The sequence below is a fragment of the Chlorocebus sabaeus genome, chromosome 3, assembly GCF_047675955.1.
Source record: "Chlorocebus sabaeus isolate Y175 chromosome 3, mChlSab1.0.hap1, whole genome shotgun sequence".
NCBI classification, from domain to species: Eukaryota; Metazoa; Chordata; class Mammalia; order Primates; family Cercopithecidae; genus Chlorocebus; species Chlorocebus sabaeus.
In genome coordinates, this window is record NC_132906.1 from 80,777,796 (window position 1) to 80,791,591 (window position 13,796).

At 43.9% G+C, this 13,796-nt stretch overlaps 1 protein-coding gene across 22 annotated transcripts in view; it reads right to left on the reverse strand.

The window, feature by feature from the left end:
• Nucleotides 1-3,713: 3,713 nt before the first annotated feature.
• DOCK9 (dedicator of cytokinesis 9) overlaps nt 3,714-13,796 on the reverse strand; it is a 297,489-nt gene continuing 287,406 nt past the window's right edge. For all 22 annotated transcript variants that reach the window (XM_007960750.3, XM_073014464.1, XM_073014461.1 and 19 more), the window contains 4 exons: nt 10,817-11,007; nt 7,931-8,031; nt 7,657-7,795; nt 3,714-4,967 (listed from right to left, as the gene is read on the reverse strand). In XM_007960750.3, coding sequence (XP_007958941.1) covers nt 4,845-4,967; nt 7,657-7,795; nt 7,931-8,031; nt 10,817-11,007 — 554 coding nt within the window. In that variant the 3' untranslated portion in view covers nt 3,714-4,844. The remainder of the gene's footprint in view (nt 4,968-7,656; nt 7,796-7,930; nt 8,032-10,816; nt 11,008-13,796) is intronic.

Here is a 13,796-nt window from a genome sequence, read left to right on the forward strand (position 1 = left end):
CAGATGCAAGTTTTTGGCAAGACTGCTTCATAGGTGGTGGTGTGTACTTCTACCAGGAGACACGAGAACGCTTCTTCTTTCTTGGTAATGTCAGCTCCTTCAATGGTTACCAAGCAGTTTTTCTTTCATTTCTTCTGGCACCACTATGAACTCATAGACTTAATTACATACTTTCAGTCCGTTGCAGTTATTATTATTATTTATTATTATTATTATTATTATTTTGAGATGGGGTCTGGCTCTGTCACTTAGGCTGGAATGCATGGCACGATTACTCTCACTGCATTGCAGTTATTCTTACTGATGCCCATTGTGCACCTTGCTAGTGGGAGCTTCTTTAAAATCCTTCTCACATGACCTCAAGTATCCTTGCTGGCACCCTTGATATGCAGTATGAAAAGATGTTGGCCAGGTGTGGTGGCTCACACCTGTAATCCCAGCACTTTGGGAGGTCGAGGTGGGCGGATCATAGAGGTCAGGAGTTCCAGACCAGCCTGGCCAACACAGTGAAACCTGTCTCTACTAAAAATATAAAAATAAGCTGGGCATGGTGGTACACACGTGTAATTCCAGCTACTCGGGAGTCTGAGGCAGGAGAACCGCCTGACCCTGGGAGGCAGAGGTTGTAGTGAGCCAAGATCATGCTACTGCACTCCAGCCTGGGCGACAGAGCGAGATCCTGTCTTAAAAAAAAAAAAAGTTAAACTTGCCCTGGACATTTTCGTAAATCCAGAATCAGACCTTCTCCAGGGAGCCTGGTTCACAATTTGGGCACTAGTGGTGCTTGGTAGCTGCTGGGTTAGTCATTGTTTTTAGGTCTTTTCCAGTGAACCAAGTTAGGAAATAAGTGTGTGTTTAAGACAAAATACATCATGAGTCCCAGTTGTTATTTCCATATCAAGTTCAGAATAAAGTGTTTTAATTTAACCCTGCTGGTCTTATAGACACATCTTTTCTTTTCCCATGTAAAAACCTGGTTCCCAATGATACCAGCATAAATACTCATATACTCTCTCTGGCAATAAACATAAAACGGTCTCAGAATAAAAACCAATGCAACACTTTTTGATGACTGAAACTAGTTTTTGTTTATCAATCAACCATTTATTTATTGATTGCCACTCTTCTTGACCTGAGGGCATATCACACTAAGAAAGCACAGTAAAATTGCTGTATTTTAAAGTTGTTTGGAATAATTCCTTTCTGTATTTTACCAACATGATATTATGTGGTTAGGTTCATTTATCACATTTTGCCTTCAATTTTCTAGAAATTTAAAAATTCATTTGATAATTATGTAAATATTTTCATGGTTCTAAAGCCAAATCTATAGAGCAAATGATATTAGACAAGTGTATCTCTTAGCCCTGTCCCCTGTACATCATTCCTTCTCCCTTGCTGTAGGTAACAACTGTAAAACATGTTATTTGCCTATACACATTACTGTTATTGTGCACTGACAAATTTGTTAAGAGGGTTAATCTCGTGTTAAGTGTCCTTACCACAAAATAAGGGGGGAGCACGAGGAAACTTCTTGAAGTGATGGATATATTTACTATGCTTTTTTACCTCAATTGTGGTGATGGTATCACAGGTGTATGCGTGTCTGCTCTCATCAAATTGTATACATTAGTATTATTTTTTGAGACAGAGTCTCACTCGTCACTTAGGCTGGAGTGCAGTGCTGTGATTTCGGCTCACTGCAAACTCTGCTTCCCGGGTTCAAGTGATTCTAGTTCCTCAGTCTCCCAAGTAGCTGGATTACAGGCACCTGCTACCATGAGTGGCTAATTTTTGAATTTTTAGTAAAGACAGAGTTTCACCATGTTGGCCATGCTGGTCTCGAACTTCTGACCTCAAGTGATCTGCCCATCTCGGCCTCCCACTTTGGGAGGGATTACAGGTGTGAGCCACTGCACCCAGCCAAATTATATACATTAAATGAGCAGATGCTTACAGCTGCACAGTATTCCACTATCTGGATGTACCATGGTTTATACAAAAGATCCCCCATGGATGGAGATCACATTTTGTTGGAATGGAGTCACTACTTTGAGTTATATGATTAAACCGTTCCGGATGGCTGCTTCTCATCTCTCAGGTTACCTCGCCATCTTGCAGTCTGCTCTCAGCAACTGTCTTCTGTGCTAGGGGCTGGCTCTATTTGTTGCCACCTGGCTAATATCTCAGATAAGGTACTCACTAGAGTTCTAATTCCAGTGTCGCCTCAAAAGCAGTGTTGTGAGGGGGGGAAAAGGAAGTTCCTGTTTAATGAGCACTGAGTGTGAGTTTGGGAAGACGAATATCTGGAGACGGAGGGTGGCGATGGTTGCACAACAATGAGAATCTACTTGATGCCAATGAACCTTACACTTAAAAATGGTTAAACTGATACATTTTATGTACATTTTACCTCAATTAAAAGAAAGAAGAAGTAGGACCTATGGGAAAATCACCCCCATTTACCGAAGACTGGCAATACAAATTCCCAAGAAAATGCTCCGCCAGTGTTTGTACATAACGAAGGGAAGATTTAATTGACATGACTGTTTCCCCACAGGATGTTCCCAACTTAGAGATGGCTCCCTCTCCACTCCTGTCATCAGCAAGGGCTGGCTGCCCTCCAGACCTACCTTTATCTGATACGGGCTCTTTCTAGACTTCTGTTTATCTTACTACATGGTGACTTGAGTTTTATGGTTTCTAGATGAGGCGTTTATGACTAGACAGTCCAGCTCAGCACCAGTCTCTTCTCCCAGACCTGCTGATGTTTGTCTTCAGGTTTATTAGCCTGGGCTGGGATGTCAGCAACATGGAACTAACGTATGCTGGGTGAGTCCCAGTGGCGTCATGAGTGCATAAGTGGGCTGTCGATTCGGGTGGGTCATGGCGACCCTTCGCCCCCTCTTCATCTCTTCCCAAGACCTCTTGCCTTACCATTGGTAGGTAGCAAATGTTCCAGATGTCACAAGACCCTTGGCTTCTGGGTGCTCAAGGGGTGCACAGCACCCCACGTTTTCTTTCCTTAACTGGTCACATAAAAAGACAGCCTTTACAGCCCTTCAAGGCAAAACCCCAGCTATTTTATTTTGTTCAGTATTTTATGTAGTTCCATCAATGGAACCATATGGGGCTGAGTGACAGGGGGCTGACCTACCCGCTGGGGCCACCAGGCACACCAGAAACAGGAACAGCACCTGCAACTGGAGCCATCATGTGACCCGGTTCAGGGATCTTGACCATGTGGGGCACAGAGGGTGCACCTGGCTTCCTATGCATTATCCCAGTGTTCTCATCTTGGAAGCCAGTAAGGGAGGGGATAAAGATGGACGTCTTGCTACAGCCGAAGGGGAAAAAGCAAGAGGTCGCAAGGTATCCACGTGAACTTGGGAGTAACTGGTATGATTTAGATCCTGACCACGGTTCAACAAAGCATTCATCCAGGTCCTCTGAAGACGTGACCCCTGCTTGGGAAATCCGTATCACGGAAACTTCCACAAAAGCAGAGAAACGAGTATCATGCTTCCCCATGCACCCAACTTCAGCCTCAACAATGACTAGCATTCTGTCAGTCCTGTGGTCTCTACCCACTCTTTTCCCTGCTCAAGTATTTTAAAGAAAATTTCAGACCCCGTGAGATTTCACCCTCGAGGATTTTGGTATCCTGTTCCCTTATGACTGCTGAACAATAAACACCAGCAGCCACTCCCAAATAGTCAGCAATGTCTTTTTAATACAGATGTGGTACAGAATGTTTAATTACAGCAGGGCAGTGATTCCAGTTAAATAAAATTAAAAACCTTTATTTTCCCAAATATAAAATTACTAAATTAATGTCTTAACAGAAAATATAACATGGTGACAGCTTTAAATTACACCACCATTCACCACAGGATTTATGGTTTACCAATTACATACTCCACCATTTTGGCAAAAGGATGAAATTCTTAAAACCGTTTATAAACCTAATATAGTAAAGACTGTATACATCTCCATATTGCACATTTTTATGTACAAGAATAAAACATTAAAGTGTATTGCATATACTGGAACAGCACAGATTTATCACAATTAAACTGAATGCAGAAGCTCATGTATTAAAAATGTAGAAATGTAATACATATATGTACAGTGGCAGGACTGTATTAACAATGATATGTACATAACAATATACTGTACTACTTTGTACTTTTCAGCATAGTTGTGTTTATTAATATAGGCCTTTGGTTCTAAACTGCTTGACTAGTTTTAAGCTCACATAATTCCTTAAGCTTTCATATTTTTTTTTAATGCAAGGAAATGAGTATAAAAGCACTAAATCTCCTGGTTCACTGATACAAAAATTACAATGGTCAGTTCCCTTAGGTCATCAAAAACTAGTCACAAAAATAGTTCTTGTATTCAACCTGAATGTGCCACAGGAAAAAAAAAATATTTTCAAGATTTTCCAGCTTAGCCTTGAGGCAAAAGGTCCCCCAGGCATCAATGTCAGTGCGGCCCTCCCTGCCATGTAGATCCCAGAACCTTTTTTTCTGTAGGCCATTTATTCTAACACTACTCTGCAAGGAAGAATAAAATCTAAGTCCAGCTCAGGAGTGTCTACCACACCTTTGTTAAGACACAATGAAAACTTTGAATATTGCCAGTGAGATTTAAAAAAATATGTGCACCTTCTTACAACTCCTATAGAAAATCTGTTAAGAAATAACATAGTTCTTTATTTCTTTTCTCTCCCCTTCCCCTTGGTTCTCCCTGTGCTCGGTCTCCCCAGTGATTGGCTTTGGAAAGCATCCTGAGTTTGCAAATGACAAAGCAAGTCCCCACAATCGGGCCATGAGGTGTAATCACACGACCGAAGACGAGCTGGTCATCCCGTGAACCATTGTGCTTGTTGGCGTCCCACTGATGGCATTGAAGATGTGAAGGGAATTCGGTAAGACGCTCGTCTTCTCCTCCAGGGGGCAGATCTCCAGGACAGAAACACAATGTTACTGAGTGCAACACAATGTTGCCATGTGTGACACAATGTTACCATATGAAATGCAATGTTGCCATGTGTGACACAATGTTACCAAGTATGACACAATGTTACAGAGTTTAAGGCAATGTTGCCATGTGCAACACAATGTTACTGAGTGTAAGGATGCAGCAGATATTTCTCAAAGTGTTGCACCCCACATCACACACACAAGTCTACACTCACTCCATCACGTGAGTGATGAGTGCCTGAAAAGCCTGGCTGGTGGTTTACAGAGGGAGACTTGCAGCTTATCCAGTGAATGCCTGTTCTCGGGTGAGGATTATTAGGAGAAAGTCAAGAACAGCACATTGGCCGGGCGCGGTGGTTCAAGCCTGTAATCCCAGCACTTTGGGAGGCCGAGACGGGCGGATCACGAGGTCAGGAGATCAAGTCCACCCTGGCTAACACGGTGAAACCCCGTCTCTACTAAAAAAAAAATACAAAAAAATAGCCGGGCGAGGTGGTGGGCGCCTGTAGTCCCAGCTACTCGGGAGGCTGAGGCAGGAGAATGGCGTAAACCCGGGAGGCGGAGCTTACAGTGAGCTGAGATCCGGCCACTGCAGCCCGGGCGACAGAGCGAGACTCCGTCTCAAAAAAAAAAAAAAAAAAAAGAACAGCACATTATGTCTCCCTTACAAAGCTAGCGAATGGAGAGCCTTCTAGGCTCACCAGATCGTAAGGCAACGTGAGGTCTACCTACATGTGCTTGACTGGGACACAACCTAGCCTTGACCTTGAAAAAGCCTTTAAAAATAAATCTGGAGCATTTGTGTTTCTCTCCTGCCTCCTTTTCTCAGGGTCTTACAGATTTTGTCTTGGGAGAGGGTGGCTACTCTTCTGACCCTGAACAAGTATTTTTCCATGCCTAGTGGTGCCTAGAAGGATCTGAGTGTAGGTCTTGACCTCCAGCAGAGGCTCCCCTGGAAACACCAAAGCAGGTCTACCCCCACCACAGCCCTTCAGGGGTTCAAAGGGGCTCAGTCTTCACAGCTGTTGGCATAATGGAAAGTTCAAGGTGCAGTTGACAGCAAGTGCATTAAATATCCCCGTACTCTGGGAGTTTGACAGTTTCAGCCCATGATCTCTTACTACTTCCATCTTCTCTAGTGCCCAGTGTCAGCACCCACTGACCAAACTCTCCATTCTATAGGAATCTGGAGGCTCCACAGAAAAGATCTCAAGTTTTCTCCAAAAATTGGTTCCCATGAGTCCCTCCTGTTCTGCTTAATTATTCAGACATTCCTTCCTCTAATTGTTTCCATTTTTTCTTTTTCTTTTCTTTTTCTTTTTTTTTTTTTGAGATGGAGTCTCATTCTGTTGCCCAGGCTGGAGGGCAGCGGCATAATCTTGGCTCACTGCAGCCTCCACCTCCTGGGTTCCAGCAATTCTCCTGCCTCAGCCTCCCGAGTAGCTGAGACTAGGGTGTGCACCACTACGCCCAGCTAATTTTTATATTTTTTAGTAAAGATGGAGTTTCACCATGTTGGCCAGGCTGGTCTCGAACTCCTGACCTCAGATGATCCACCTGCCTTGGCCTCCCAAAGTGCTGGGATTACAGGAGTGAGCCAGCACGTCCGGCCTCTACTTTTTAACATGTCCAGAAGAGGGTACTTTCCTCTGCCCATGCACTGTCATTATGCCAATGTCTGCAGCTGCTCAAACTCAAAAAGGTAACAGCTTTTTCTGAGTCAGATTATCAGAGAAATAAAATTTAAAAATGACATTACCATCCCAGCTGAACATGTTAGCATGGAGGAGAAAAAAAGCAAGTGAGTTAAAGCTCACACACTGATGTTCGTTTCCTGCAATGAAAATGTCCTAACTAAACTGTCAGGGGATAGGATAACTCCACAAATGGCCCTGGCTTCCACTGTGCCAGACTGAAGGACGGTAATGGAGGGGCCAGACAGAGCAGTTCTGTGTTATCAAGGTGCTAATGTCAATTATAGAGAAAGGACAGTGACTGAGACCTCTCACAAAAAAAAACAAAAGAACAATGTGGATGCTGCTCTAGGCATTCCCTGGGTACGGGTCACCATCTCCTCTGTGACAGCTGAGCCCACACACAGAATCCTACTGAAGAAACCCACAGGAAGGAGATAACAGCAAAATAATCAAGGAAGATGCCCGTAGTGACAAGGAACTTAAAGGAAGAATTCACTGGGGTGCTAAGGCCCGCTATACATTGTCAAAAATGGAATCGGTCTGTATTTTTAAATGGCAAAAACATTGAATGCAACAGATAATTCCTTAAACCAGGTTGGCAAGTCCTGCTTTTTTCAAAGGATTAAAGCAATGCAGTTGTCAGAAGAGTATGGATATTTTCGTGTGAGTTTTTCCTTTTCTTTTTGGCTAGATGGGGTGGGGAGAGAGAAAGCTTAGGAAACACAGCCACCTCATAGAGCCACGAGGAGGCAGGCCTGCTCTCCCCTGCTTGCCGTGGATAACAGCGTATGGGCAATCTGTTCGCTCTTCCCAAATGACCTGGTGCTAGAGCATGGCAGGAGTGTGGTATGCCACATTCTCCTTCAGATGCCACGGTTCTGGAAGGATATCAGGTGGCCTAGGTCACGATAGGGTGCACCTCACACCCCTAACCAAGAACTCCAAGTTGTTGGAGCCAGCGCAGCCCTTACCTGCTCGTGCATGATTTCAGAAAGCTCCTTCGCCATTTCCCTGTAGTTGGCTTTCATTTCTTCCTGATACTCGAGCTGGTCTTCTTTAATCAGACGTTCGTTTACCGCTAAGGCTTGCCCGCAAGCTTCCACAAATTGCCTGGAATGGTACAGGCGGGAGAAACAAAGGCACGCAGAGGATAAGGCATGAGTCCGACCAGCAGCATCTCTCTCCCGAAGGAGCGCAGAAATGCTCAATACTTGAAGAGAAAAAGATGCATTCAGTGTGCTTTACCTGAAAACTTCCTTAAGCAGCTTCACTTTATTGTCGGGATATCGCTTTGTGTTTGTGTCATCTAAGAAAGCTCGCGCATAGGCCAGGGGGCCAGCATTGACCTAGACAAAGAGCAAAGGTTTTCAGTGGCATTCGGAGGAAGGTTACCACGATAATCTGCTCAGTTTCAGTGTGCAGGCACTAAAAAGCCTGTCGGCGTGAGCTACTCACAATCCCTGCCTTCCAGGAACTTAAGCCCAAAAAGACACCATGAAGCTCACTGTTGCACACCGCTTGATTCCATGATCTCAGCCATCTTCGGGGCACTTGTGGTGATGGTTTATTTTATGTAAGAAGAAACCAATGCTTGGAAAACTTAGGAGCCTGTTCAAGTTTGAACAGCCAATAAGCAAAACATCAGAGATCACAGCCCAGGTCTTCCAAATCCAGGTCAAGGATTCTTACTTCCAAGGTGTTTAGTCACGGGGATTTGTGCCGCACTACACTGAACTAACAGGCCAATCTGGTGAATTCAGTGAAAAACTGAAAAATACAGTAACTGTTCATTTCATTGGATTGTATAGACAGCCACGGGCAAACTGATGTGCTATGCTTGGATGCAGTGAGCATTTGCAGTGTGCTGGAGAGCCAGATGTTAGGAGCAGGCAGCAGGCGTGAGTGAAGCAGAACCCTGCATCAGCCTTCCAAGCAGCTAAGAAGAGTCTGCGGATTTTGGATAAGGAAGGAAAGCTAAGAATGTGGTGAGAAAGAAGGTTGGACACACTGAGATGGGAAGAAGAATGTTCCAGGCGTCTGAGACAGCCTGGGAAAGAACGTGACTATGTGGTCACTGCATGATATTTCCCGGAAGGTCTGGTGAGCTTAGCAAGGAATTAGGGGAGCTGTCCGTGTGTGGTTCTGACCCATGGTAGGCAGGACTTGTCTAGCAATGGCAGGAAAACTGAGCCACAGGAACTCACACCAGACGTGGGGAGATAGGAGGGTTCCAGCCCCAGTGGTCAGAGGGGGGCCTCGGAGCCAGGAGCAATGGGTGAACAGCCCAAGATGCGTGAGGGTGGAACTGAGCACCAGGCTGCTGTGTGGGGGGAGCCGTATTAATCACCTGAAGACGACCCAAATGACTGATCATCTAAAATGATATAAGACGGTCCATATTTGAAGAAGATAGAAAGAGGAAGGCTGATGAGTCTCCGTAAGGTCTAATAACAAGATCCTGGAGTGCAATACCAAGAAGCTCCACAGACGGCTCTGCCCACTAAAGCTGCAGCACCAGGGAGCTGCTTGATGAAACAATTACAGAGATACGCAGATAAAACGATAAAGTTAATTTCCTCTGGCTGCAACTTTGTTGTTACTTAGGTAGGTATGAGTATAACTTAATCTTCTCATTTCAACATGGAATTTCTTGCTTTTTAAGACGATTGGGAATTTAAAATGCTAAGGTTACCATCAAATTAGCAGGGCATATTTTGCCTTTTAGAAAGCTCAATGGTCCAGCCCTACCCTGGACTGCTGCCACAGCCGTCTGGTGGCCTTTCCATAGGGACTGGATGTTCCCAGATCATGTCGATTGAGTGGTTTTGTTTTTAGCGACAGAAAATTGTGGCCTCTGGACCTGTTACGTAATCACTCACATTGTTGGAATACTTATGTTCACCTGCTAACTTATTTGGCACATATGTCTTTGAGAGTATCAGGAAAGAGATTAAAAACATCTATAAATGCTTTTGTGGTGAATGACACAAAAATGTCTATTGAATTGTATAGGCAACAACTCATGGTTCTTTAGTGTGGATCTGATGGGAAGTTGACAAAATACAATTTCAGAAAATGAACCAAAAAAACCCAAAACCTATGTATTATAATCTACATGTAACTTTCATAAACATACCCTTCTTGAAAGCTAAAATAACAGGATATACAAATAAATATACACACACACACACATATATATACATATGAACAAACATGTGCTTCAACTATATACACTTAAAAATACCAAGAAAGTAAAGAGTCATACTTGTTACTGGAGGGAAGCGATTTAACATTTACCAATTAACTAGGAAACCATGTAAGAAAGATAACTTTTTAAAAATCTCTTACTAAAGTATAATATATGAACGGAAAAGTGCATATATCACAAGTATATAGCTTGATGAATTTTCACAAACTGAACATATATGTTAGTATCTAGATCGAAGATGATCTTTTCAATAAATTGTGTACATCACTTGGAAGGTCATATGGAAAAAATATATCCTGACCCTGACACTATAACATATACAAAAATCAGTTCCGGATGGAATGCAAACCTAATGTGGATGCTGAGCGAAGGAGGAAAACCTGGGAGAATATCTGTGAAATCTTGGAGTAGACACAGATTTCTTAAAGAGAACATAAAAATGCTACCAATAAAGAAAAAATTGATTGATTGGGCTATATTAAAATAATGAATTCATTAATCAAAAGATACCATTAAGAGAGTAAAACTTAAGGTACTTTTTTGGATACAATTTTCACAGAAAACAGAGAACAACAGTTTTATAGGAAAACCTACTGCTCTCCACACTTCTTTGTATTTAGAAGAGTCTCGATGCTTCTAATCAGGCACCCAGAATTCCCCAAATACTGACAAATCAGGGTAGTGTATGGAGATCTGGCGCTTGTCCCCACAGTCAGTCAGTCCTCATGGGGCGGGGGGTGGGGATCATGAGGTTTCCTCCCCTTCTGATATCAGGAGAAATGTCACAGACGTTGGGGGAAGGGAGCAGGGATCACTTGGTAAACCGAGGCTCTCAAGTAGACCTTGTTGGTGGAAATGACTCGCAAGTCACCCAGGGGCAAGGGCTTTCCCTGCCGCCCTCCGGCCTGCTGTGCCTGGCTCACCTGAACACTCACGCTGCCCTGGAGCTTGAGCTGTAGTTTGATCATGTCCACCTCGGCCGAGGAGCACAGCTGCCGGAGCTCTGCCACCTTCTTACTCATCTCGTCAATGGCCACCTCGATGGGGTTCAGGTCCGTGTGGTGCTGGTACATGACAGGGATGCGCTTCTTCACGTAAGGAAAGCAGTGTATGGCTGCAGAGGGTGAGCCCCAGAATTACTTCATGGCTTGCATAAGCTTTAGTGTTACTGAGGTGATTATTATCAGAAATGATTATTACAGATGTCACTATTCCTCACATTTTAAAACAAGGAACTCAAAGCTTGCCAAAGACACATACTAGTAATTGGTGGAGCTAGAATATTGCCTTCCTTTACAATCGTGTATCTCATAAAGTCAAGAGAGTTGGGTCCTTGTTATCCTTTTAATGTGACAAGCATGTCTTTAAATAAATCAGGTTATCATTCCCCACTCAATTTTCTCACTCCAAATGCCCTACCTTCCTTGGAAGCTCTGAGGTCTGAATGAGTTAGTGGATATAAGATGACTTTCACAACATAAAAAAGACTAAACAATTTTGAGATAGTACATAACAGATTAAGTCCAGGAAATAGTTCCATAAAAATATCCTTGAGAAAATTCATTTTTGTCCATAGAATAACTTTGAATCACATGCTAAATTTGCACAAATCTGAGAAATGAGTAGAATATAAGAAATAATAATATATTCCTAGGGTGGGCACGGTGCTCACGCCTGTAATCCTAGCACTTTGGAAGGCCGAGGCTGGTAGATCACATGAGCCCAGGAGTTCGAGACCAGCCTGGGCAACATGGCAAAAACCTAATTTTTGTAATTTTTACAAAATTACAAAAATTAGCTGGGTATGGTGGTGTATGCCTGTAGTCCCAGCTACTGGGGAAACTGACGTGGCTGGCTTGAGCCTGGGAGGTCAAGGCTTCAGTGAGCTATGATTGCGCCACTGTACTCCAGCCTGGGCTACAGAGTGAGACCCTGTCTCAAAAAAGAAAACAAAAACCACTCCCCAAAAACCCAAACCAAAAAAACACAAAGAATAGACTCCTAAGCAAAGGATTTCATGACCAGAAATTCACAAACTTTTGGAGCTGTAGTGCGAATAAAGGTATTTTGAAACTTACAGCAATGAATAAGAAATAAAAATAAAAGTATTTACTTTTTCTTATGTATTTTTAAACCAAAATAACTGATTAACATTGTTTTCCTTTATCATAATGAGATACCTAAATATCAACACAAAGGAGTTAATTTAAAAATGAACAGAAAAGCAGCAGGTTCTGATTTGCTGTTTCCCATTTCTTACTGCTCTATATAATATAGAAATATCTATAATATTCTCACTTGACATATATTTACTAATAGATAGTAGATATGTACCTAAAAGCTTATTTTCTTTTTGAACAAGCAAATGTCAGATGGGAGTGGTCCTGGTCTCTAGTTAGCAAGTGGCTAGGGAAGAGTTTAATTGGGAAGGACTCATCACAGGACGGGAAACAGGGCCAGCCCCTGGAAAACACAGGGCTCCGATGGGCCGTCCAACATCCAGACAAAGGTGCAAAACATGTCCGCCCTGAGGCAGCCTCCTTTCTCACATACTTACAGGCCTGCTGCCTTTTCACAATGTTTTATCAGTGAAAGGTGAAGGATTCCTGACTTGGTTTCACAGATTTTAAGTGGTAGCGCTGGGGATCCATAAAGCTCCCTGGTAGAATGGCAAGGACTCAGCCTCGCTGTCCCTAGCCAGGGAGGGAGCGCTGGCAGAGGCCTGCTTGTATTTGGACAGAGGGCTGTGCTTCCGGGGAGGAGTGGGGCTGCCTTCCTGTTTCTGAGGAAGGAGGTCAACTCTAGGTTCCCAGTCTCCTTTTGCTTTCTCTGGAATACAGATCACGTTCCACCAGAGGTATATTTACTCATGTGGGTACTGTTTATCGTCTGTCTCCTCTGGCTAGAATGCCAGCTGCACAGGCCCACAGATGTGTTTCATTAGCGTGCCAATGGGCACAGTGTCAGTGTGCAATACATTTTGTTGAATGAATGAATGCATTACTGCCCAAATGACTGCATGAGAGTCCAACCTGGCTCTGGAAGGTGGACAATTAGGTGACCGACTGAGCCAGCCCTTTAGAAAGGAGGACAGGGCAGGCCCAGTGATGAGTATGGTGACTGCTGGTTTGTGTGTCTTGAATAGAAGGTGGAGGGCTGGAGGCTAACCCAGTTTGGAAGACTCTGGAATAGTGACTGGGAAGAAACTCCTTGGCAGAAGTTCCATGAAAGAAGGCAGGGAGGCATCTCCCCGCCCCACTTCTTTGGGACAGGCTCGGAAATTTCCACTGAAGGAGGCTGGAGGGTGATCATGAGGTTTTTCAAATGATTGCACAGTTACAGTCAGCTGACTGTGAACTACCCAGGAAGGTGAGCCTTTTCCTGGTGCAGAGGGCAGGGAAGGCCTGGGCTCCCTTTGACCTTTGGAAGGCCAAAGGTTAGGTATGAAGCAATGCAATGGAAGAGGAACCTGAGGGGTTGATAACTTGAGGGAAAACCCTCAGGTCCAGCCTTCAGAATGCCCTGGTGTGTGTATCTAGCTCAACAGCAGATGAAATCTAGCAAAAAATGAAGAACTTTCTTTCCTCTGCTGCTTACTGTTTACAAAGTTATGACAATATAATGAGTGTCCTAACTCGCATTTGCAGATGAGGAAACTAAGGCACAGACAGGAAGCGTGACCTGCCCAAGGTCACACAGTGAGGCTGTGACCCAGGCCTACAGGACCCCCAGGACAGCGTCGCCACTGTGTAGGCTGTCTCAACCCACAGCTGTGGACGGCAATCCCTAAGCCAACAACACAGGTGTCTGCCCCACCTCTCTCTGCAGCGCACTCTCTGTCCCCTTGTTCCTGCAGATACAGAGCGTTGCTCATGTGCTTTATCTAATCTAAAGTAGTCCCTA